The sequence below is a fragment of the Sitophilus oryzae genome, unplaced genomic scaffold (assembly GCF_002938485.1).
Source record: "Sitophilus oryzae breed Bouriz unplaced genomic scaffold, Soryzae_2.0 scaffold_1625_pilon_pilon, whole genome shotgun sequence".
Classification (NCBI taxonomy): Eukaryota; Metazoa; Arthropoda; class Insecta; order Coleoptera; family Curculionidae; genus Sitophilus; species Sitophilus oryzae.
The window spans coordinates 1,616,548-1,641,049 of NW_022146309.1; the positions used below are offsets into that span (position 1 = coordinate 1,616,548).

The following is a 24,502-nucleotide window of genomic DNA, read 5'->3' on the forward strand; positions in this document are numbered from 1 at the left end:
TTCTGAATTAGAATGATCATCTACAAAAGAATTACTTGAACTAAGAATAATATTCGCGTTGTATGACTTGTTAGCTCTCGATAAATCCTTATGGAGCCGCGCTCACATGCAATCAAATAGTCGGCCGACTAAAAATTACAGATCGGCGCATAGACTTATTGTATCGAATTTCCACATTCACAGTATCCATACTATTTAAAAGCGTAAGTCAAAGAATTCAAAAGGTCTTGTTTTACAAATTAATATTTTTTTTAGAAAATATGCCATAATTGTTTTGAGTAGTTTATTTCCTGTACTCCGATCTGCTAATATAATTTAATAAATTTTCCATTTGTTAATTTTATATTTTTGCTGCTCTAAAATATGCCAACTAGTTTAGCAAATACCTTGTATTTGAAACTTGAAAGCAATTCATATTTTCAAAACACTTTTGTATACCACTGGAAAGTTATCTTCTGTGTCCTATTCGCATTTAATTTACGCCTGATGTAACTAAAAGCATGCCTCAGACCACAGATGATGGACTGACTGTACACTGGAGTGGTGAGGCCTTCAGTAACAAATGTATCCTTGGTATGGTGGCCTAAGGTAATGCAAAGACTTGCTTGTCTGAGCATAACAGGGGCGATGAAATCAACGCCCACTGCATCAATGGAGGCGCTTCTGGACCTTCCGCCTCTTCACATAATGATAGGCGCAGGGAAAGAATGGGTTTCTATCGACAAGAAAGTGTTTTGCTCTGGGAAACAGGACAGAAACAGGACACTTAAAGATGGGAGATTCTATTCGAGGTGAACAAAATGGATCGAGGATTGTGGACAGATATAACATTCCTTCAGGATGGACCCTAGATCACTAGGGGATGTACTAACCTGGTATACAGACGGGTCAAAGACCGCTGAAGCAACAGGAGCTGGAGTATTTGGGGAAAGACGCCATTCTACAATGTGCGAGAGAAAACAATAGAAGAGCTTATTCAGGTAAGCTCATCAATATATGCTGTCAGGCGGCACTTGGGGCGCTTATGAACCCCAAGGTATCGTCGAGACTCGTCTGGGAATGACTAGATGAACTGGTAGCTCTAGCACGAAGGAACAGAATTAAATTATTCTGGGTGCCGATGCCGTGCCACACGGTATCCAAGGCAACGAAAAAGTCGATGAGCTAGCTAGGCAAGGATTATCGGCATCCTATCTTGGTCCAGAGCCGATACTGCAAATACCCAAATGATATGGCCCGTAGTGCCTTAAAACTCTGGATCAGGGAAAAGCAGAATGTCCATTGGAGAAACAGGCAGGGGTACAGGCACAGCAAGGCTTTTATCCAAGGACCTAGCTCTAGAACAGCAAAGGAACTGCTAATGCTTAGCAGGAATAAAGTGCGGATTACAACAGGCCTCTTGACAGGACACATGACTGTCAAGTGTTACCTGAACAAGCCCAACCTGTATCAAGGAAGTCTTTGCTGTAGACTCTGCGATAAAGTTCCTAAAACAGCGGAGCAAATAATATGCCACTGCGAGGCTCTGGAGGACCGGAGGAACTATGCTCCCATCCTATCAAGGAACTGCATAAGTTAGTGCAAGGCACAGGGATAGGAGAATGGGTGCAGACGTAGAAAGGGGACAAACACCATAGGCCTCACAGGTCGCAGTGTTTCCGGCAGAGGACGGCCCCTTGTTATGGAAAAAAAAACTAAAAGCATGTGTACCTCTAAGTAAGACCGAATTTTAATTATAGAATATAATACAAAAAAATCCGCAGAAAATACATGTTCATTTAATTTCTTTGCTACACTCAGTAGTGTAGTTTTAGCAAGTGTTAATAATAATAATAGCTCCCGTATAAGCCCACGGCCACACAGAAAGCGTTTTTAGCGTTTTACGTTTTTTGCGTCTCAAGCGCTTTTTTCGATTTGTGTCTATTAAAAACACGCAAAAGACGCGGCAGGTTTGCAGTTTCTATCAAGATATCAATTAGTAACGTCGCAAGCTCGTGGATTCCCGGCCCGTCCAACAATCAATCCTGTGAGAAAGAGATAGGCAAGATCGGCGCCGTTAGCGTTGAAAAGACGAAGATAAAAGATGCTGGGATTGAATTGTGGACGGGCCGGGGCATATATTCGGAGACAAACACAATCTACTACTAGTACCAGTGTTGTGTGTAAAAATAATAATTATTATTTGTCTTTTATTTTACGAATTTTAGTTTATATGTGTATAGCTTTTTATATTGTAGTGTTGTGTGTGGTTAGTACTTATAATAAATAATTATAATTATATAATAGAATAGTAAATATCTCTAGTTGCTAATACAATTTTAGGACCTGATTTATGAATCATTTTGGAGTGAAACTTATTTACGCGCGCTGGGAGTAAAAATTCAAGGCCGTGACACACGAGCTCGTTGTAACGAAACGTGTTAACGGCTTAGAAATTCGTAGTGACGCGACGTGTCTTTGTGAGCAGTCCACGTGTTTATAAAAAATATTGATATTTTAATACAAATTTTGTAAAAGTGAATCAAATTATTATATACGCGTAAAAAACATTTGTTACACGTAAAAATCTATTTTTATTATTTTACGCGAATAAAACTGTTACACGTAAAAAACTATTTTTTACGCGTATAAAACTATTTGTTGCTGGTAGAAAACTATATTTTTCGCGTATAAAACTATTTGTTACTGGTAGAAAACTATTTTTTACGCGTATAAAACTATTTGTTACGTGTAAAAATCTATTTGTTACACGTAAAAAAAATTTTTACGCGTCAAAAACTTATTGTTTCTGGTAGAAACCCTTCCTTCCGCAAAAAAAATTACGTTTAAAAAACTATTTGTTACACGTAAAAAACTAATTTTAACGCGTCAAAAGCTTATTTATATTGTTTCTGGTAAAAAAACTTTTTTACCCAAAAAAAAAATTTTTACTTGTAAAAACTATTTGTTACACGTAAAAAATTATTTTTTTTACTCGTCAAAAACTTATTGTTTCTGGTAAAAAACCTTTTGTTATGCCAAAAAAAAATTACGTGTAAAAAACTATTTGTTACACGTAAAAAACTATTTTTTACGCGTCAAAAACTTATTGTTTCTAGTAAAAAACCCCTTTACCCAAAAAAAAATATTTTACCTGTAAAATAGTGTTTGTATTACTTTTATAGATATTATTATCGCACTATTTTAACAGATGAATAACCAAACATAGATTCTAGAATCTACAGGTTGCAACATCTTCGATTTAGCATCATATGGAATATATCAAATTAATTAAAGTAATGCTACATTTCATATACTCTCTTAAACTTTACAATGTCTTGTATTTTATCGTAGTTGTTTTCATTGATATTTAGTACGACTCTTACCACCACTTTCTTTGACATATAACCACTATATATTTATTAGAACTCTACAATGTCATGTACCATCTAAGAACATCATGAATAAATATAGTCATTAGTTTTAAGTAATATACAACTGTGTTTTCTTTCTCTGTACATGCCTGGCGCCCAATATTTATAATTTGGAGTTATTATTGTTAATTAGTTTCTTTCCAGTGAAATACCTTATCCACGACTGCTCTACCAACGAAAGGCTGCCGTTCGCAGTGATAATGTTTTAAAAAAACGTTACAGTATGACCCGACATCTACAGACAGATCATAGCAGCCGGGAGAGGCAATACAAAGTATAAGAGTATTTTTTACAAGTTTCTTATCTGTTTGTACACTTAGTTATTACAGTTATGTTTTTTATATCCTTATAGTTATGTAGTGTTACTAATATTTATTAAAACCAAGTCTAAATCGTTATTTTTTAACGTTTTTTAAATATTAATATAGAATTCCAATGAAGTGTCGATATGACATTATGACAACAGTCACCAAAGCCACCTTGTGATATTTAAAAATAACATCATAAAGCAATGATAATTATTGCACAGAGTGTTTTAAAGTTAAGGTAAAAGACAACCCTTCAATTAACCCTGTATAATCAGCCAAAGACTAAAGTTTATAAAAAAATGAGTATATGAATTAAAGTTGATAGATTTAGGTATAGACAGTTTGCTAAAAAAAATTATGAAAATAGGGCTAAAAATAAAAGAAATATAACACTTTAAACTAGACGAAAAAAATTTCCGTTGCGTTTTTTGCATCTGAGTGTATAAACATAGAAGCATAAACAAAAAGCCATTTGTAATTAACCGCAAAACATACAAGAATAACGAAATAGCCTATTGCTACCCGAGTTCGGCCGGTTCGGCCCTGTTAAAACTCATCGCAAATATTTATGGGTTATTGCCAAAGACACCTAAAAAAAGGAGACAAAACAATTTACATTTTATCGCGATAACGAACCGTGTTCCGCAAAAATCGATGATGACAGATTTACGCGATATGTGATAGAACGGTTCAAGTTCCAAATGTTATTATTGTTATTAATGTTTTTTGGGTACCTATAGAAACGTTAAACTAAATATTTGTATAGGTATATAACTTTATTTAATATACATAGATTGTGCCAGGATTATACCTTTGAAATCATTTTTAGTTTTCTAATTAAATTATATTGGGGAAATTGCAATGACAACTAGCGGCATCGCTGCGGATTCATCTTTACTACGAAATTGTCGAAATCTGGATGAATTACGCTGACATTTGACGTTTTTATTTGTTTTCATTCAACTTATATTTGACAGTGCGCGGTTGTGAGTTTTCTGCGGTAGTTGAAAGTTTTTGTAGCTTTTGAACGACTTTCTAATAATTATTAATCTATTTAAAGTAGTTTTTAACTATCTACGATGGTTCGTCAGTGCATGGTTTGTAAAAAGATGGACTATTCTAACCCGGAATTGATATTTCGACGGTAAGTGTCATTACGTTTTTTTACCTTTAGTCATGCTTACAGTAGCGTATCTAGATACTTTTAATAGTTATAAGTAGATTATTACAAAAATACGTATATTTTCTTATTTGTTGGCGCTTTCGATTGTGAAATTAGAGTTACCCTCAGTTAGACCTCAGGAAAAACTAGTTATAATGTAAAATTGGTCTGAGGCAACCCCAATCAATTTTTGATAAAAAAAAACATCACGCCACTGATAGAGCCAAATGACAGAAAGATAGACGAAACTCAACCGTGTTGTCATATCTATGTACCCATCTCTTTTTAACTCTCATAAAAGTGTCAAACCGTGTATGATTCTAAAAAAATGAGTTTTATGAATGGAGTGTTCTGTCTACCCATTTAGATGTCTTTGATTATTGCCAATAGGAGCACGAAATTTTTCTGCACCAGCTCAATGTTCTGATCGGGCCTAAATGAAATGTCAAACAAAGTGTAGATTAAAAACTTTATAATACCTAATGTTTCAGCATCTTAAAAATATATTAAGGAATATTATTTGCTACATAAACTATGAATCTGAGCAACGCAATAGATTTAAAAAGTCTAAGGACTAACTGCACGCCACTGGTTTAATCAAATTATTCACTTAAATATACCAATTTGTAGGTAATTTCATAAGCAAAAACTTAGACAATTAGCAACAATTAGCATTTTATGCACACATATCGGAGATATTTATTAAAAATAAAATACTTTTAGCGTTGGGACAGAGGCTTTTGTTAATCTGCACCATAACACCCAAATACGAGGCATGTTTTTTAAGTAAGTACCGTTTTGCGATTCCGCCGCCGCAGCGCTACGGTCGGCGTTCCGCGCATGCGCGCTGGTTACCTACATCTCTTGTCTATGCACAGACGCCAGTACAGTCTGATTCTTCATTGTATACGTTGTTTATTGAGCGTTTAAGATGGCTCCGACAATCGTGAGCCCCGCCGATTGTGAAGTACGGGCTGTCATACGATTTCTTAGTGCTAAAGGCGTAAAACCGATCGATATTCATCGTGAGATCTGTGAAGTTTACGGACAAAACATTATGAGTGTGGTAAGGAAATGGGTGAGAGCATTTAAAGATAGCCGCACAAATGTGCATGATGAAGAACGGAGTGGGCGTCCTTCGGTCGTTAATGAAGATTTGGTGCAGAAAGTGGACGAAAAGGTGAAAGAAAACAGACGCTTTACAATTTCATCATTGTGTGACTACTTTCCTCAATGTTCTCGTTGTGTTTTGTATCGCATTGTGACCGAGAACTTGAATTACCGGAAATTGTGTTCACGTTGGGTTCCGAAAATGTTGACGGATTTGCACAAAACCCAACGTTTAGGCAGTGCATTGACTTTCCTTGAGCAGTACCACAATGAAGGTGAAGATTTTTAGACAAAATTGTTACTGGTGACGAAACATGGGTGGCCTACGTCACACCAGAATCGAAACAACAGTCCATGGAATGGCGACATTCATCATCACCCAAAACAGTGAAGTTTGCAAACAATTTCTGCCCGGAAAATCATGTGCACAGTTTTTTGGGACAGAAAAGGAGTATTGCTAGTGGAGTTTCTGCCTTGTAATGAGACAATCAATGCAGCATCTTATTGTGAGACATTGAACAATCTGCGCCGTGCAATCCAAAACAAAAGACGTGGCAAGTTGAGTAAGGGTATTGTTTTGCTGCATGACAATGCCCGTCCACATGTGGCTAATCGGACCAAAGATCTCATCAAATCTTTTAAATGGAAACTCTAGATCATCCTCCATACAGCCCTGATCTGGCGCCCAGTGACTACCATTTATTCCTGCACTTGAAGAAATACCTGGGCGGTCAGCGTCTTCAAGACGATAACGAAGTCAAAACAGTTGTGATACAGTGGTTAACCAGTCAGGCGGCAGAATTTTATGAGGAGGGTATTGAAAAACTGGTGCCACGTTATGACAAATGCCTCAATATTCACGGAAATTATGTAGAAAAGTAGATTAAGGTACAGGCTTTCATGTAAAAATAAAATTATTGCGATATCTTCGCACGTTTTTTTTTAATTCCAAAACGGTACTTACTTAAAAAACATGCCTCGTATCTATGCCTAATTTAGCTTAGGGAATTTTGTTCAACGAGCATTGTATAATTGAAAAGAACTTTTCCGTACGCTCCTATCAAGTTCTAATTGATTTGTAAAATTCTTTATTCAATTTCTCACACTTTAATTTGTATATTAAAAATGATGTTCAAATATTTTCGAAATATATGATTGAATTTATATCTAATTACAAGAATTACGTTTCATCAATAACTTACCATTTTATCTTTTCCTAAAAGCTGAGAATCTTTTTGCGTAATTTGCTTTTTAAGGCTGGCAATCTGTTCTTTAAGCTGAGTCATTGCGACTACATGATCCGAACTGTTGGGATCCAGATCAGTTCTTACCATTCCTGGGGCAGTATTATTACGAGCCACTTTATTTGGTGGCTGCTCGTCGGGTACTGGCATTTTAGTAACATCAGGTCTGTTAGGTCTCTTGTTGTGACCACGTAGTCTGAAATAAAAATACGTATTGTTGAAAAATCAGTAAATTTAAAGGAGCCTTAAAATCCTTACAGAACTGATTAATTCTATACCGGGCGCGTCTCAAAAGTGGCTCACCTCTATAACTTTTTCATTTTCTTAGATAAAAAAAACGAGATTTAGTATGTTAGTATATGACATAAATTAGAATTGATTGACGTATTCAATTGTTTTTAGTCACTTCCTGTTTCACCGGAAATGACTACAACTTTTGATTTTTAAATGGCACCCCTGGTATATTTTTACTTTATTCGATAGCAAATGACACTCTGAATAGAATGACATATCATATGTCAACTTTTGACATTTTAGCTAAAAAGAATCGTATTTTATTTTTCAATCTAGGGTGCCATGGATGTGTTAAAAACTAGTTTTTAATCAAGGAGCCTTGGAAAGATACATTAGAGCGTCTAATGATTTTCGTGTCTTGTCGGGGCCCGTTATAAGATGCACAAATCGTAATTTTTAGTCATATCTCATTTTTTTCAAAGGAAACAAGGGTGGCTCATTAGCATATTTGGAAAAAGTATTTTTTTACGAATAATTTGGTACCACACACTTGGTAGTTCGAGTCAAATTGTCATTACGAACCGCATGTTACAATTTCAAATAAACCATATGCGAAAATATCAAAAATTGACATATTATATGTTCTATTCAGAGTGTTTGCGTAGTGAGATTTTCTATCGAATATTGTAAAAACATACCGGAGGTTAAATGACACCACCTAACCTAACTTAACCTAACCCAAAATCAAAAGTTGTAGTCATTTCCGGTGAAACAGGAAGTGGCCATAAACAATTGAATACGTCAATCAATTCTAATTTATGTTATATACTAACATACCAAATCTCCTTTTTTTATCTGAAAATATAAAAAAGTTATAGGGGGCGAGCCACACATAGGGGTGAGCCGGGGACGCGCCCGATATACAAAGCCGACAAGATACGCACTGATTGGCTAAAATTGACATTTATACCATTACCCCAAACCAAAACCGGAATTTAATGTTCCCTTTTTAGAAATGTCGCAATAATGCAAAATGATATATTACTTTTAATAAAAAAAATTGTTGAAGTTTTGAAAGTTATAAATGTATTTTTTTTGCAAACATCACAAAAGTATCTATTATTTTTGGCCACATGATTGACAACATTATTAAACTGACATAAAGTGTCAAATACAACGAGCGTAACCATAGTTTCTCGATATAAGTCTCTTTTAAATCTCTTCATATTATTTAGAACATTTAAAATTGTTTAAAAAATTATTATTTGTGGCGTTTGAAAACAAAATAGCATATTCTATTCGGAGTAAAATTGATTTTTTGTGCCTCGCTTGTATGTCGTATAGCCTCCTCACAAAAAGTATCATTTTTACACTTAATAATACAATATATTATTTTTGCTCTTATATCGCTAAAAAATTATGACGTCCGGATTTTGTCCGAATTTTTGGGAAGGCTTGTCCGGGGTGGACAAGTTTTCATCTGGTAACCCTACCAATTGCGCATGGTTCAATTCCTTCAGAAATGATATCGGACAATCGCGTCTTATCACTTTTTTGGTCCCTATTTGTATGGGCATGGGCTCCGAACATTATTGTACTGCCTCTTTGAATAAGAAGACTAAGGAAGGAGCATAATACTATCCATGTATTCATGCATGGTGGGCGGAAAAAGCACCCTAAAAGCACTCTAGGGTGGGGATCCTTGACAGTTCTGTTTGACGATTCATTTGACACATTTGAATTTGATTTGAAATTTTGTGGATTTGTCAGTCTTTACGGAGCTTATTTTATGTTATTTATTCTACTACTGGTAGTCGTATAAAGGTAGTAAATCTAGATGGAAATTGTGGCAGAACTTAAATTAACAGTGACACTATCGCGATTTATCGAAAAAGACTCTAAAATAGTTGGTTGTGTAGCATGCGGTAGATCTCGGCAAAAATTGAGTGAAATAATGGAACAACTTTTCGCTAGTAAGTGACTATACGTGTAGTAAACCGATCATTTATGAAATTCACTTAAATTAACTAAATTATATATTTTTCTTGCATTTTAGCTTTTATTTATTACTTGTCAAAGATTAGATGTCAAAGAATTTAGATACGTTAATTTGACTTACCTGCTTCAGTAGCGTATCGGATGTTTGTGTTAATAAATACTTATTATAACTTATCTATTTTTATTAGAATTATATATTTTTATAACAATTTTAATAACTACCAACATTTATTCACAACGTAAAATAAAACAACAAATTATTGAGTCTACCCCACGTCTACCCTACATCATAGTTTTACATTTTTTAAATAAAATTAGAACGACACTGATAAACCGGAATTTAAGTTGGCCATATTTGAGGCCCATCGCGGTGTACCTAAGATTTTTGATATGCTCCTTCCTTAGTCTTCTTATTCAAAGTACTGCCTTCTGCAGTTTATCTCCAAGAGCTCATTATCTTCTCTTCTCAGAATTTCGCCAATGGGAAGCTCATCCTCGTCGTTGTCGTTGCTGGTTTCTGCTCTGATTGCATATCATGTTCTAGCCCGACCAATAGTTTTTCTAATTCATATTTAATTAAGAAAATATTTGATGTTTTGAAGCAATCATCTGATTCAGTCGGGTCGTATGTCGACAGGCAGTCAGTATAATGTCGGGATTTGTAAGATAGCTGAGAATGTTAGAATAAATGGTTCTGCATTGCTTGCTCCATTTTCTTAATCAGTGTTGTAGATCTCAGTGGGGTTTTTATTTGGCAACATTAATGTGGCATCTGCTTTGCATAAACCTATGTCGCGTTGACATAAGGCTTCAACTGTTAATTTTATTGGCCGGAGTATTTTTACAATGTTTCTGGCCATTCTATGAGTCCAAAATTGATAAATGTTTAGATCAATGAGGGTCTTTTTTATGGAATTTTCTAAGAGACTAAAGCGGCCAAGCTTATCAAGTAAGCTGATCTATTAGTTTTACAGTCAAATATAAGTTTTAACTAGTGTTGGGAAAATTCGAATTAAATAATACGACTAATTCGATAGTAAATTAAAACTAACTAATTCGAATTATCTTTTTCGATATAATCGAGATAAAAATTAGTAGTATTTTATATTTATCTGTGGTAATCGAATTACAAATGAACATAAAAGATAACCTCTTATGGACGAATACGAATATTAGTAATTAGTATAGTACTATTAGTAATATTTGGTTCATTTCCATCTCACCCAAATTTCACCGAACACCTGCCGAACACTAAAATTAATTTTCTTCTTTTATCTAAATAATTATTGATTGCAACTGATAAAATAAAATGAAATACGAACCGCACGTAAACAAGGACATACTTATATCGTTTTAGAAGAAGCTTTTATTTTAGATATGAGCTTTTTTCAATAGGAATTGAAACAATCATAAACTCGGCACTTTTAAATTTAAAACTTTAAATTATGGTTTAATTTATTAAACGGCTTCGGCACAGTTAATAGAATACATTGAATAAAGAATATTTTTTTTATTTTTTATTCAGTGATAGAATATAGGCATGGCAATGGTTCAGAATTTGTTTAAAATAGCCCCTAGACGAACACTAGCTGGGACGAATTTATTTTTAGGTTAAATTTATAATACTACTAAATAATTCGAATTATTAATTCGATTGTGAAATATGAATTATTACTAATTATTCGATGGTGAAAATAATTCGATTATTCCCATCACTAGTTTTAACACTGTCTCATATTCGTTCCCAATTTTCAAATAGCCGAATGAAACAATTTAATATATGCATAAAAATTCGATATTAATCCGGTGATTTTTAAACTTATCCCGGGATTTTTCGAGACAAACTATCCTTTGGGATCCCGGGATTGACATTCCTAGTTAAATTACACAGCGATGCCGACTTGAACTACTCCCTTTCAACATCTACTCCGAAGCGGCATTCCGTGAGGCACTAGAGAGTGTTAAGGATGGTATTAAAATCAATGGCACCTTTATTAATAATACTCGTTTTGCCGATGGTACAGTCATGCTCGCTGTCAACGTTCTACACCTTCAGAACATGTTGAACTGCATCGCTGAATATAACACGCAGTACGGATTGCACATCAACATCGACAAAAGTTTTGTCACAAAACTAAAATTGATGTGAAAAAACACTGAAAAGGGCAGTCCTCAGAATTAACATTGACAAAGTGAGAGAAAAGTGTCGTCCAAACGTTTCAACCCCAAAACTGCGATTTTGACGAAGATCGAACAGGCCAGACGTACTTTCGCTTCCACTTCCTTTGTTTGATTTTAAACAAGAGTTTCGTATTTTTAGGGTCCAAGGTACGGACTATTTACAAGGTACGGGCATTATCCAAGGTCCTAGTAGTATCCAAGGTACGGGTAGTGTTCCCCTGTACCGTTGTCTTATGGACGGACTGTGTCCAAGGTTATGGTACAAGCTTATGGCCCAGGTTACGGACCTTATCCAAGGTCCTAGTAGTGTTCCAAGGTACGGGTAGTGTCTAGTAGTGGGAACTATCGAATGAATACTATCGAAACATTCGATAGTTGCAATTCATTCGAATAATTCGATGGCTAGTAAAAAAACATTCGTTGAAAACTATTCGAATAAAAATTATCGAATAGATGCGTCATCTGCCTTGAAATATTGTATTCTAGTAATTCGGAGGCAAAAACCATTCATTTATAAAATTCATTCATTTATGAAATTCATTTATTCGTCAGGATCGATTATAATAAAATATTAACTGGATTTTAGTTGTCGCCCGGCGACGTAGGTTTCTTTAGAGAAACTTTTTTCTTCTTTTTTCTAGAGAAACCCGACAGCGGTCGGTCGCATTGCTATGGAAGAAGCCGGCATCTTTGATTTTTTGCGGAGTCATATAAAGATAAGGATGATTGCACATTATTTTTTTTATTGAGGTGCTAGTATTTACACAGAAAATATATTATGAAGGGCGCTGTTGCCATATGTTGGTATTAGTTGATATTAGCAAAGAATATTATTGTTTGGCTTTAGTTAGTTAGGGGTAGTATGTCTATATATATTTTGCATTTTTTTATTAATATTCTGTTGTTACACTGCAATAATACTTGTTATTTTGGATGTAGGAAAATGATTTTTAATGTTTTAAAGCAAAGACTGGTTTAATAAAAATAATAATAACAGTAATAATTTGTTATACCTATTAACAACAAAATTTAAAATAATTTAATATAAACATTTTTTTACGTAGTAGCAAAAATTTAATTTTCTCACCCCATAGTTTGAGTTCGATAACCCCATTTACTTAACCACATTACTTAAATATGATTATTAAGTTCAACTATTTCATATTATTAAAACATCTAAAATACAAATATGTATTTTTAAAATTAATTCTAAGTTCATCTCATCTCTCTTAAAAATTGCTACTTCTCAAAATTTCCCATTAAAAATAGACCATATAGATATACCATATAAAATAAAATAACTGAAAGATCGGGCTACGGAAAATCACACAAATTTTCTGAAAAATTTTGACACCTGCACACGCACACAATCGTCAATTAAAAAAAACTACAATTTTAGTATTTTAAATATTTTATAGCACAGTATTTATAAGGTGAAATTATAAAAATTTGGAAGAACTAATAATGCACTGGCGCACACAAAAATCAAACGAATACTAAATTTCATTTATCAAAAGCATTCGATAGTCGTGGGTCGTGGCTCAACGATAACCATTTAGTCGCATGGTGGGGTTGTCACATATGCTTTAGTATACAAATGAATGAATTATTTTATTCGAATAAAATCATTCGATAGTTGAAATCATTCATTCAGTAACCATTCGATCGTTTAATTCATTCGATAGTTCCCATCGCTAGTAGTGTCCCCATATTGCCACAGTATGGATACAGCGTAAGCCCCATGCTGCTTCGCTCCCATTTCTCAGTCTAGTCAGTAGTTACGGCTGTATTGATACATGGTGTCCTCATTCTAGCCCCTTTTGTTGTATTGGCCAACAGAATAGCCGAGAGACAGTGCAGAGATGCGAGACCACCTCACGCTGCTACTCTTTGAAACAGGATTACCTCAAGAACAGCTAAGTGTAGATTTAGGTTCTAGTTTTCAGTCGATTTTCAGTCTTAACTTAATAACGTACATTTTAAATAATATCGTACAGACTATATTTAGTGGTTAGATTATTAAGAACATTTATGTCGATTTAGTAGTCACAATATGATTTAGATTTTAGGTTTCATTAGATTACGCCTTGTAATAGTATTTAACCACTATAATAATTATTAAAATTGTACAATGCTATTTACCATCAGAATTCATCATGAATAAATATAGCCATTAGTTTTAAGTAATATACAGCTGTGTTTTCTTTCTCTGTTAATGCCTGGCGCCCAATATCTATTTTTTTTTGTTTATTGTTATTAATTAGTTTTCTTTCCAGTGAAATACCTTATCCACGACTGCACTCCGATGAAAAGCTGCCGTTCGCAGTGGTAATGTTTATAAAAAAACGCTACAATTCTACATCATATTTGTTATTTTAAATTGAAAATCCGGTATAATATTACATTTTTCGAAATTACTTTCATTTCCCATGATTTTTCTTTCTTTTTTCTTCGAAAATTATCCTATACTTATAGTTTTTAAGATAAAAAATAAAAAATTGACAAAAATATGGTCTAAAAAAATATGAAGAAGCATTGGTTAAATTATTACCTCAGCATATTGAATTGAAAGCTGAAATTTGGATTACAAGTTAAGGAAAGTCGATATATTCGACCTATATAATAAAACGATTGGAAAGCACACAGGGAGATCGAAAAATATATGCATGAATAATGACAAATGGAAGAAATTAGCAAGTTAATAGGCGTTTTATGGAAACTATGAAAAAAGGAAGCGGATTTCCGGCGGCAGTAGAGAACGTCATAACCGATAGAAGGAGCAGAACGAACATGAAAGCTTTGAGAAAATTCTAAAAAATTAAGAATCATATTGACATGAAAATCCAAATTTCTCATGTCAAAAAACTCCCAGACACCAATTTTCATCCAAATATGGACGTTACTTCAGAAATTATTTGGAAAAAATCGAAATAAAAATTAAAATTCTATACCCTGTATCTCCGAAACTAAGCATTTTTGGACATACATTTATATGAACTTTTTTACTTATTTTTATCTGCAAAAAGTGCTGTCGAAGTTTCCGGAATACAGTTCGGACCACCCTGTATACGTGATTCTTCAAATAAAATAACGTCATCCGGTTTTTAGGGTTGATTTGCAAATTATGTTCTTTAGAAAAATCTTGAATGCGCCGCAACATTGAGGGTGCATCCACATTATCCTAAAAACGGCGTATCGGCGTAACGGCGTAACGACCTTGAATCGATTTCCAGTAATTCTATTGGCTGAAATTTTTGACAGATGAATTTGACAAATAAAATTTTTGACAGATGAATTTTTCAGCCAATAGAATTACTGGAAATCGATTCAAGGTCGTTACGCCGATACGCCGTTTTTAGGATAGTGTGGAGGCACCCTGACTCTTGGTGCCAGATCTGAAGAAAGGCTGGACATAATAATATGTCTGCAAATGGATATATGAAACACGAGAGAAAATTTTTAATGTAAAAATTAAAAAAAAAAGCAGCGGTTCAAGAATTGACCCCAAACACTATTGCTTTTGGTTATGGAACAGCATTTTTGATGAATTAACTAACCATTTGAAAAGTTAGTCGACCAAGAAGGAATTAAAGAACGAAACTGATATACCACCAAAGCCAAAAAAACTTAATTATGTGCTTATTAGATCATTTTAGAATTTTAGAATTTAGAATGAGTGGGAGGGGGGTTAATCACTTCGACCTTACAGATCCATTGTGTCCCCCTTTCTTGAATCATAACTCATCATACAGTCCCAGGGCTTTGACAAAAGCCAGTATCTGGGACGGTTTTATAGACGGTAGTTCTCCATCTCCAATATCAGTCGTACCAAAATTCATGGCACGAATGGTTGTCGTCTCGGCGCACTCAGTGATGAGGTGTACTGGTGTTTCACCATCTTCCCCACAGAATCTGCATTCGCTGTTTCTTCTTAGTTTCAATCTACTGAGGTGTTCATTGAGGAGACAGTGTCCTGTTAAAACCCCGTGACAATCCGAAGATTGTTCTTACTCAGACCCAGGAAGATCTGTGATTTTTCTTGATCATAAGCCCTCAGAAACTTCTTCGAGTGTCTTAGACCATTGCAAGATTTCCATTCCAGGTTGCGGATGGAATCTTCCAAGTTCTTGAGTTCCGCCTTGAGTTGGTTACCACTTGGAAAGCAGAACGGTTCTGGTCCAGTTAGTGGAGTGTTCGCTCCTTTCCTAGCTAGATTATTTGCTTTTTCATTGCCTTCTATCCCTTGGTGAGCAGGCACCCAGTGTAGGAGGACTTTGTTTTCTTTGCCTAATTTATTCAGCTTCTCTATGCATTCTTTGACCAATTTCAAATCGATTGATACTGAGTTGATCGCCTTTAACGCTGCTTGACTATCAGATAAGATGGCTATTTCTTGTTTCCGATAGTTCCTATCTAAGAAAAGTTGTACGCATCTCTCGATAGCGTAGATTTCTGCCTGTAGGATACTAGGGTAAGTGCCCATTGGTTCGGAGTAATTAGCTCTCGGCCCAAACACTCCGATCCCTGTTCCCGTATTGGTTTTGGAAGCATCAGTATACCAAGTTATGGTATGGTCATTTAACTGCTGGGCAAGCGTTTCGCTCTTCCAATCCTTCTTATTGCTCAATACTACATTGACATGTTTGTCAAAGTTGTACGTTCTTGGCATATCGTCCACTGGGAGTTGCAGGAGTGGTATTTCCTTTTTGATTATTAGATCATGGTCAATTATGCCGTGTTGGTTATAATAGCTAGGCTGATCCCGCTGCATTTAGTAGCTGAGGAAAAGCGAGATTTATTTGTTAAAGTAAAGATTACCGATGAGGTGAAAAAACGGCAACGGGGAAATACCCATTAAAAATGGCAAGAGGAGTGGGATGTGTCCGAAAAGGGAAGGTGGACTAGAAAGTTAATCCACAACGTGGAGGACTGGACGAGTATGAAACACGAAGACGTGGACTATTACGTTACAGTTTCTTTCGGGGCATGGAGTCTTCATGGACTTCTTGCATAGAATAAAGAAAAGACCAAATGGTAACTGAGGAATTAGGGGTGGTTGCATAATAATTTGTTCAAGGAGTATGAAATTTTGCACGGAGGCTCCTTGGGTGACGTAATTGAGCACTAAAAGACGATTTTTGGAAATTCGCCCTGTAAGGGGATGAAGTGAGGGGTGAATGTGGTATACAAAAAAAATAAAATCTGTCCTAGCGGTATGAAAATTTGCACATGGGAGTTAAATTTTGTATACAGTGTCCGGCAATAGTGCGTCGGACATCTGTAGCTCCTAGAATAAAACACTTGGGAATTTTGTTTAGGTGCAAACCTAAAGTATGTACTAGGATGTATTTCAAGAAAATATTTTAACTTCTATAGAGTGGCTCAAAAAAGTGTGAGTGGATCGGGATGATTCTTTTTAAATGGAACACCCTGTATATTATTGCATTTTTGGCTTCCTGGAAAGCGTAAAAAAAATAATGTACTTTGTTTCTTTTCAAGAACATTGGTAGGTAAACCGTTTTTATTGAAATTTGGCACTCTTATATACATTTTAAAAGTTTAATGCCAGAGCAAATGGCAATAGTGTAAATTCCGTAACAGCCCTGAAAGGGTACTTTCCATTAGGGTAGAGAGTACTACTGGTGGTACTTCTTTTATCCTTATAGATACAGCAATTTTAATCAATAAGAATTAAAGATAGGACTTTTTTTACGTAAAAAAGGTGCTCTTCGTTATTTCGAAACGGCGCGGCGCGTGGCGAACGGAAATGATAAAATGTAAAGAAATTTTAAATAAATTAATCACCTGATTTCGCTAATACTAACATCGATGCATCGGAACCTTCGTTTCGAACTAAACAAAGAGCTGAAATTCATCTCCTAAGGGAGTGAAACTGTAAGCGAAATTAGGTCCTAGGAGTATGAAATTTTGTACAGAGGTTTCTTAAGTGACAAAAGTGAGTACTTCAGCAGAATTTTTTTTGAAAATTCACTTCCTAAGAGACAAATAAAGAGTGAAAGTTGTTACAAAAAATTGTTAAAATCGGTTTTAGAAGTATGAAATTCTGCGTAGACGTTTCATAGGTAACGTAATTGAGCACTGGGTACGATTTTTAGAAATTGGCCCACTAAGGCCCAGCGCCCACAGAAGTGGCAGAAGCTTATGGCTTGGAAGCGGTATGGTTGCGGCGTGGTCGCGATCTGGTGTTTTAACGCATACTGAGGTGGTAAAAATAGAACAAGATCCGGCATAAGGTGTTTGTTTATTTAGTAAAATGTCGTCTTCAGAGGACGAAGACTTACTTGCATTAATACACTTAAATAATATGCAAAGAAGACAATATTGGGTGCATCCCTCCTTAGAAATTTCGTTCCAGGCTGCATCTTGAGCATTTCTGTTGCTGTAGTCTGATCGATTATAGCATGGTTTTGACTCAATTAATTCGATAAAGTTGATAATAAATTGTAGATCATTCCACATTAATGAAAAACACAAATCATCATGACGAAACGACGGTTATGACGAAATGCCTTGTACTGAACGAGGCACGCCACCGCCACGCAGCTTTCAGTGCGCCACTAGTGGTCACAATATGGTATGCCCGATCTGCACCTCTGCCGCGTCGTCTCGGTGGGCGTTTCCTAATTTATTTACACTGGCATTGCCATCGCCACGCACCAGAACCACACCCCCACCATACCTACGTCACTTCTATGGGCGCTGGACCTATGGAGGTAAAATGTGGATGAATGTTCTAAAAAATATGTCCTAGGAGTATGAACGTTTGAAGTCCAAGTTTCTTTAAATGATGTATGGAGGGTAGAGGTAAGGAGAATTATCTTCGTGTATTGAAAAATGGTCATCAAACAGGGAACACTTAAGATGGCGCTGATGTAGCGAAAGTTCTACTTTTGAAAACGCCAAAAATTTTTAGATCAGGAAAAAATTATTAAAAAGAGACAGATAAATATGCGATTTCTGAAGCCGCGTCTTGCCTCTCTTTTTCTTTTGTTACTTTCACTTTATTTCTAACCGCTCGGTTCAGTTTGATCTCTTATTGCTTGTTAGCGACACCGTGGTCATTTATTGAACCCCATTCTTGCCATTGTGGTGACCACTTTTTCAAATAAAGTCCCATAAGAGATGTTTCTCCTTACCTCTAACCTCCATAAAATGATGTAATTGAACTTTCAAGAAGCCATTTTTTTGAATTTCATGTTTCTATTACTTATTACTCTATTTTATAGGCATAAATGAATTATACACATAGGCGTGTAGAAATCTACACGCCTAAACAAATTATGACTAGAAAGGAATCAATGGATGATCTAATCTAATTTAAGGAATAGATATGTGTAATATGTTCTGTGATTTTTAAATGTATGAATAAATATGATATATTGAGTTAAAACATAATTCCATATTCCTTTTTGTCAGATTTAAATTGTATGTTACTAAATATTTTTTCAAAATGATGCAAAATGAAATCTACTTAAATTATGATTGAATGCCCGATAAACCCTAATTGTCAAAGCATCAATACACATACCGAGCATCAAGATACACTTTTTAATATTATTAAGTTAAATATTGTTTTAGGAAAGATCCTGTTATCTGTATGTATGTACATCAATCACTAAATAGAATTTGGTGTGGATATGCATAATCTGAATTTGTTATATAACAATTTGCTCATTCATATTATTCAATTCATAATCTGTATTTCACATGTATTCCAACTTTCTACTGTTCCAATTGATTACTAAATGCAATAACAATTTTTATTTTAAAAGTCAGTACAAGTTTGTCCCACATCTAATCAATAAATAAATAATTCATTGTAAATATCCCAACTCAGTGGCGGCTCGTCAGGTTAAGCAAGGTAGGCAGCGTCTACCCTATAATTTTGTCAGAATTTAAGAGGTTTATTACATTATATTATTTACTATTAATGTTGCCAATAACTAAAAATACTGTTAATACACGTTATTGTGTTGAAATAACCAATATTAATTTACTATTTGTGGTATTGTATATTAAAATATTCCCTACCGCTGGCGTACGCTGACTGCGCCGCTGCGTTAAAAACAAAATAGTAATTTTAACCGTTGGAGTATAATGCAAACGCCTTTGTTCGGCGATTTTTACATCGCCTATTATAGCACTACCAATGCCTCACGACAGTCTTCTGTCTCTGCCTAACTCATCGTTCGGTAGCGACGCGACGTAAGTCGGAGTTGTATCGTATTAAAGCGGGGTTTAGGCGAAATCTTCGTTCGCCTCCACATAGTGGAGGCTCGGTAGGCCAAAAAAGTTTGAGAGCCACCGGATTTTTTCTGTAATTGCATCCCTTTTAGTTCTGTAACCATAGAGTAAAGCCTTAACTATGGTAATATCACAGATTAGGTATCCTATAAGTATACAGATAAAAATCTTGTCCCTAATTCGTGGTACGAAAATTGTTTTCTATGACGATGAGCAAACGAGTAAATTTTCTTGTGCGCAAAAAGAAAGTCCCGTTTGAACAGCATAATAACTGGGCCGGTCAGGCGCTGTGCACAATTTTAGAGGCCATAAACCATAAGTGGGCGTGCTTGTGCGCAAACTAGTAACCTAACTAGTGCGCGACTCCGAAAATTGGAACCACGAAAAAAAATGCTTTTGACGATAAGTTTATAATCTGTATAATCTGTGGTAATATCAGAGATTAAGAAATTACAGTGGGGAAAAATTTGCGGTGAACATGCAGTTCTAAAAAGTTTTCAAAAAATATTACACGGAAATTTAAAAGAAAATGCACGATTTTCAGCATCTTTTTTTGAGAAAAAACCTCATAGACGTGTTCCTGGGGTCGAAATATACCACCCCTGAAAATATTTGCACTTATTTAAGACTCATCTTGTATTTCCATAGAAATATACTGTAAAATTGTTTATTTTGATTGTTACTACACCATTTACAAGTAACTTGGGTTAAGAGATATTTTTCATGTTTGAAATGCATTAAAAATTACAGTAGAAATTCTATGAAAAATAAATGTTTATCGTCACTTGCCTTACTTTCAATTTAAAAAGAGCTTTTCATAGCCCTAAAATCAGATGATTTTACTGATATATAATAATAAATAACTTTTCTTTATTAAGAGAAATTAATAATAATTACTTAATTATTTATTAATTTAATACATAAAACATAATTATTCTTTCCTTTTTTTATTAATCTCAAAATATGAAAAACATAATGTTTTCTTTGTAAATTTAATTGTCTATACTGGGAGAGTCTCAAAAGTGGCACACCCCTATAACTTTTTTATTTTTTCAGATAAAAAAACGAGATTTGGTATGGCAGTATATGGCATAAATTAGGATTGATTGCCGTATTCAACTGTTTTTGGTCACTTCTTGTTTCACTGGAAATGACTAAAACTGTTAATTTTTAAATGGCACCCTCGGTATTTTTTTTACTTTATTAAGAAAATTAATTTTTAAGTTTACCTAGCAAAATAAAACACTAAATCACCACAATACACCAAAACACTTTTACTTTTAACCATGTTAGCATCATCAGCAGATGATTACAAACTAAAGTACAATCTACAAGTTGAGCGTTTATATACTCGCTCAGTGTGCACCGAGTGGGCGTGGCAAAATCTAGCCAACCGAGTCACAGCCCACTGAGCGTCCAAACCAAACCAAACAGTTAGATTTCCGCCACTAGAGTAGTAGTAGATGGTCTCGACAATAAAACTGTGATTGAATATATTGAGCTTACATTGTTATGTATGAAACAAAATTGTTTACAATTTAATAACAACTTTTTTGAACAACGGGAAAGTACAGCAATGGGTAATCCATTGTCTCCATTTTTGGCTAATTTATTCATGAGCAGGTTTGAATTGGAGGCTAAGAATCAGTTTGACTATTTTCCAAGAGTATGGTTTAGGTTTGTGGATGATATTTTTGCTGTTTTTGACACACATTCAGACACCATAGATAATTTTATTTCTAAGTTAAATAATCGTTTTCCTTCCATTAAATTTACGCATGAAATTGAGAACAACGACAGATTACCTTTTCTAGATGTATTAGTTATTAGAAATACTAATAATTGCCTGGAATTTGATATCTATAGGAAAAATACCACCACACGCAGATATATTCCTAATGAATCATATCATAGTGTTGAACATAAAATGGCTAGTTTAAATTTCTTAGTTCATAGATTACTTAGTTTCCCACTTTCCAACGAAAGATATGAAATAGAAAGAGATTATATTAGGAATGTAACTGAGTGTAATGGATATTTTCCTTCACTAGTTGATAAATTAATTAGAAAACGTAGGTATAGGTTAATGCTCTCTGAAAATTCGACTTTTTATGTTGAGAAAGATACGTCTAAATATTTTTCAATACCGTTTGATAGAGAGTTATCCCGTGGTCTAAAAGGAATTTTTAAGAATGTTAATTATAAACTTGTGTATAGTACTAATAATAAATTACAACAATTATTAGGTAATCCAAAAGGATAAAACACCTCCACTGGAAAGGTCGGGTATTTATGAAATTTCTTGTAAAGATTGTAATCAGAAATATGTTGAGCAAACTAGAAGATCAATATTAACTAGATTTAAAGAACATTTAGCTCAGATAAGATATGGTAGATCGGATAAATCGTGCGTTGCCGAACACATTGTTGATAAAGAACATTGTATAATTTAAAATAACATCTTAATAATTTAAAATTAATTAAACAAGTCTCAAATTACAGGCAATTAGATGCATATGAAAGCATCAGAATTAATAAATGTAAAGATGGTTTGAAAAGAGACAACGGTCCAATTCCTTCAAGTTCTTTGTTCCTACTACTCTAGTGGCGGAAATCTAACTGTTATGCTCAGTGGGCTTTGACTCGGTTGGCTAGATTTTGCCACGCGCACTCGGTGCCCACTGAGCGAGTATATAAACGCTCAACTTGTAGATTGTACTTTAGTTTATAATCATCTGCTGATGATGCTAACATGGTTAGCGAAACGCGCGTCCAATGTAAAAGTAAAAGTGTTTTGGTGTATTATGGTGATTTAGTGTTTTATTTTGCTGTGTAACACCAAAGGTTCCAACCCTAAACTGTAATAAGTTTACCTAAATAAATAAAAACAAAATAAAATCCTATGCATGGTACTATTATCTACCTTATTTATCAAAGTACTTAAAAATTAGCATCTGAGAAGATAAAAAAACATATACTTATACATTATGTCATTGCGTTGAATGTTGTTATTTTTGCTTTAGTTTTGTCTAAATATTCTTGAGCTATGTTTTTAAATCAGAGATAATATAATTTTAAGAACTGGATTAGGATATTATGTAAATTTAGGGTGAGGGGGAAGGGGGACAAATGGACGCAACTAAAATTTTGTCACCTACCCAGTCCCTAGGGTCACGAGCCGCCATTGTCTCAAATGAGCCAGTAAAAGATAAGTGTAACAAAGTATAATTCTATATGAAATTGAGATAGTGCTAACAGTTATAACTATCAGCAAAATTAAATAAATTTTATAAACTATGCATGTCTGCAGTACAAAATAACCATGGAAGTATTTTTGAGAAGCAAATGTATCCTCATTCTATTGCATTACCAAAACAAGCAGAATAGAATAATTTATATATTTCCTTTTCAACTATAGTTCTAATTAACTCACTTTCCATCCTTGTGTTTCTTATGTATTTGTGACATTTTAAGCTGAGCTCTCCTCTCTGCATCTCCTTGTTTAGTCTTTGCAAGAGCTCTTTTAAATGATAAAGTACATAACCAACACAATAATTTGCCATCGACCTGAAATATAGAAATAGATGCCCCTTGTGTTTTTCAAATACTGATTTTTTCCTTTACCTTCTTGTCATCATCTTGCCTATCAAAGGCGCATTTTTGCTTGCACTGTTCACAATTTACAGGAGGACCATACTTAATTTCAGAATTTGTGCATCTTTGACACTTGTTACCGATAAACGCTGCTATAATATTACAATATTCACAGGCCGTAGGTTTCCCATAAGCCTTAACATTCTGTTCGCATTTTTTGCAAATTGCACTAGTACTACCCTTTGATGTCTGTTGAAATTCCGACCGGCAATATGTACATTTCACTACTGGAAATGCACCGCGACATTCCTATTGGAAGAAATATACAATGTATTTTCACTATGGTTCTAATAATTTTGTCCAAATGAGTAAATATAAATAACATTCAGAAAACTTATTTTAATAAAATTATACAATATTAAATATAAAAATTACTCACTTTACAAAGTTGTTGACCTGCGGATAACTCCTCAAAAGGGTAACGAGCGAAACATCGCGAACATGCAAATAAAGGAGCACTCATATTTATTATTTTTCACAAAAATACTCGATTCAGTCCTCAAAAATTATTAAATATCGCAAAGTACAAATACCCGTACAAAACAATTAATCAAAATCATAAACTATTTCAGAAAACTCCACTCATAGCAGTGGCCATATTGAAAATTATTGACGTAAATCACGGGGGTGTTACTTGTATGGGAAAACAGGCAACAGTCAAATTTAAACATGCCAGGACCAACGACAAAGAAAGCAACATCTGCCAGGCATTGGCTTTCTTTGTCACTCACATTGCTTAAATCATGATACCGCGGCCATTTTGTCAACAAAGAAGCTGGCCGGCTGTCCTGGCAAGTGATTTAAAACAATTTTGCTTTTTTACAATATTAAATTAACCATTTGGATGTATTTAATGCGATTATTCAGTTAACTGGTAAGTCAGAAATTACACACAAATACTTTATTCGTAAATACAACTAAGATGTAAACGTA

At 34.5% G+C, this 24,502-nt stretch overlaps 1 protein-coding gene across 3 annotated transcripts in view; it reads right to left on the minus strand.

Moving 5' to 3' along the window:
- Positions 1 to 24,179, minus strand: part of LOC115880531 (protein FAM76A) — a 64,702-nt gene extending 40,523 nt beyond the window's left edge. For all 3 annotated transcript variants that reach the window (XM_030897753.1, XM_030897754.1, XM_030897752.1), the window contains exons 1-4: positions 23,949 to 24,179; positions 23,540 to 23,818; positions 23,349 to 23,482; positions 7,196 to 7,433 (exon numbers count right to left, since the gene is read on the minus strand). In XM_030897753.1, the coding sequence (XP_030753613.1) occupies positions 7,196 to 7,433; positions 23,349 to 23,482; positions 23,540 to 23,818; positions 23,949 to 24,032 (735 nt within the window). In that variant the 5' untranslated portion in view covers positions 24,033 to 24,179. The remainder of the gene's footprint in view (positions 1 to 7,195; positions 7,434 to 23,348; positions 23,483 to 23,539; positions 23,819 to 23,948) is intronic.
- Between the last annotated feature and the right edge of the window lie 323 nt (positions 24,180 to 24,502).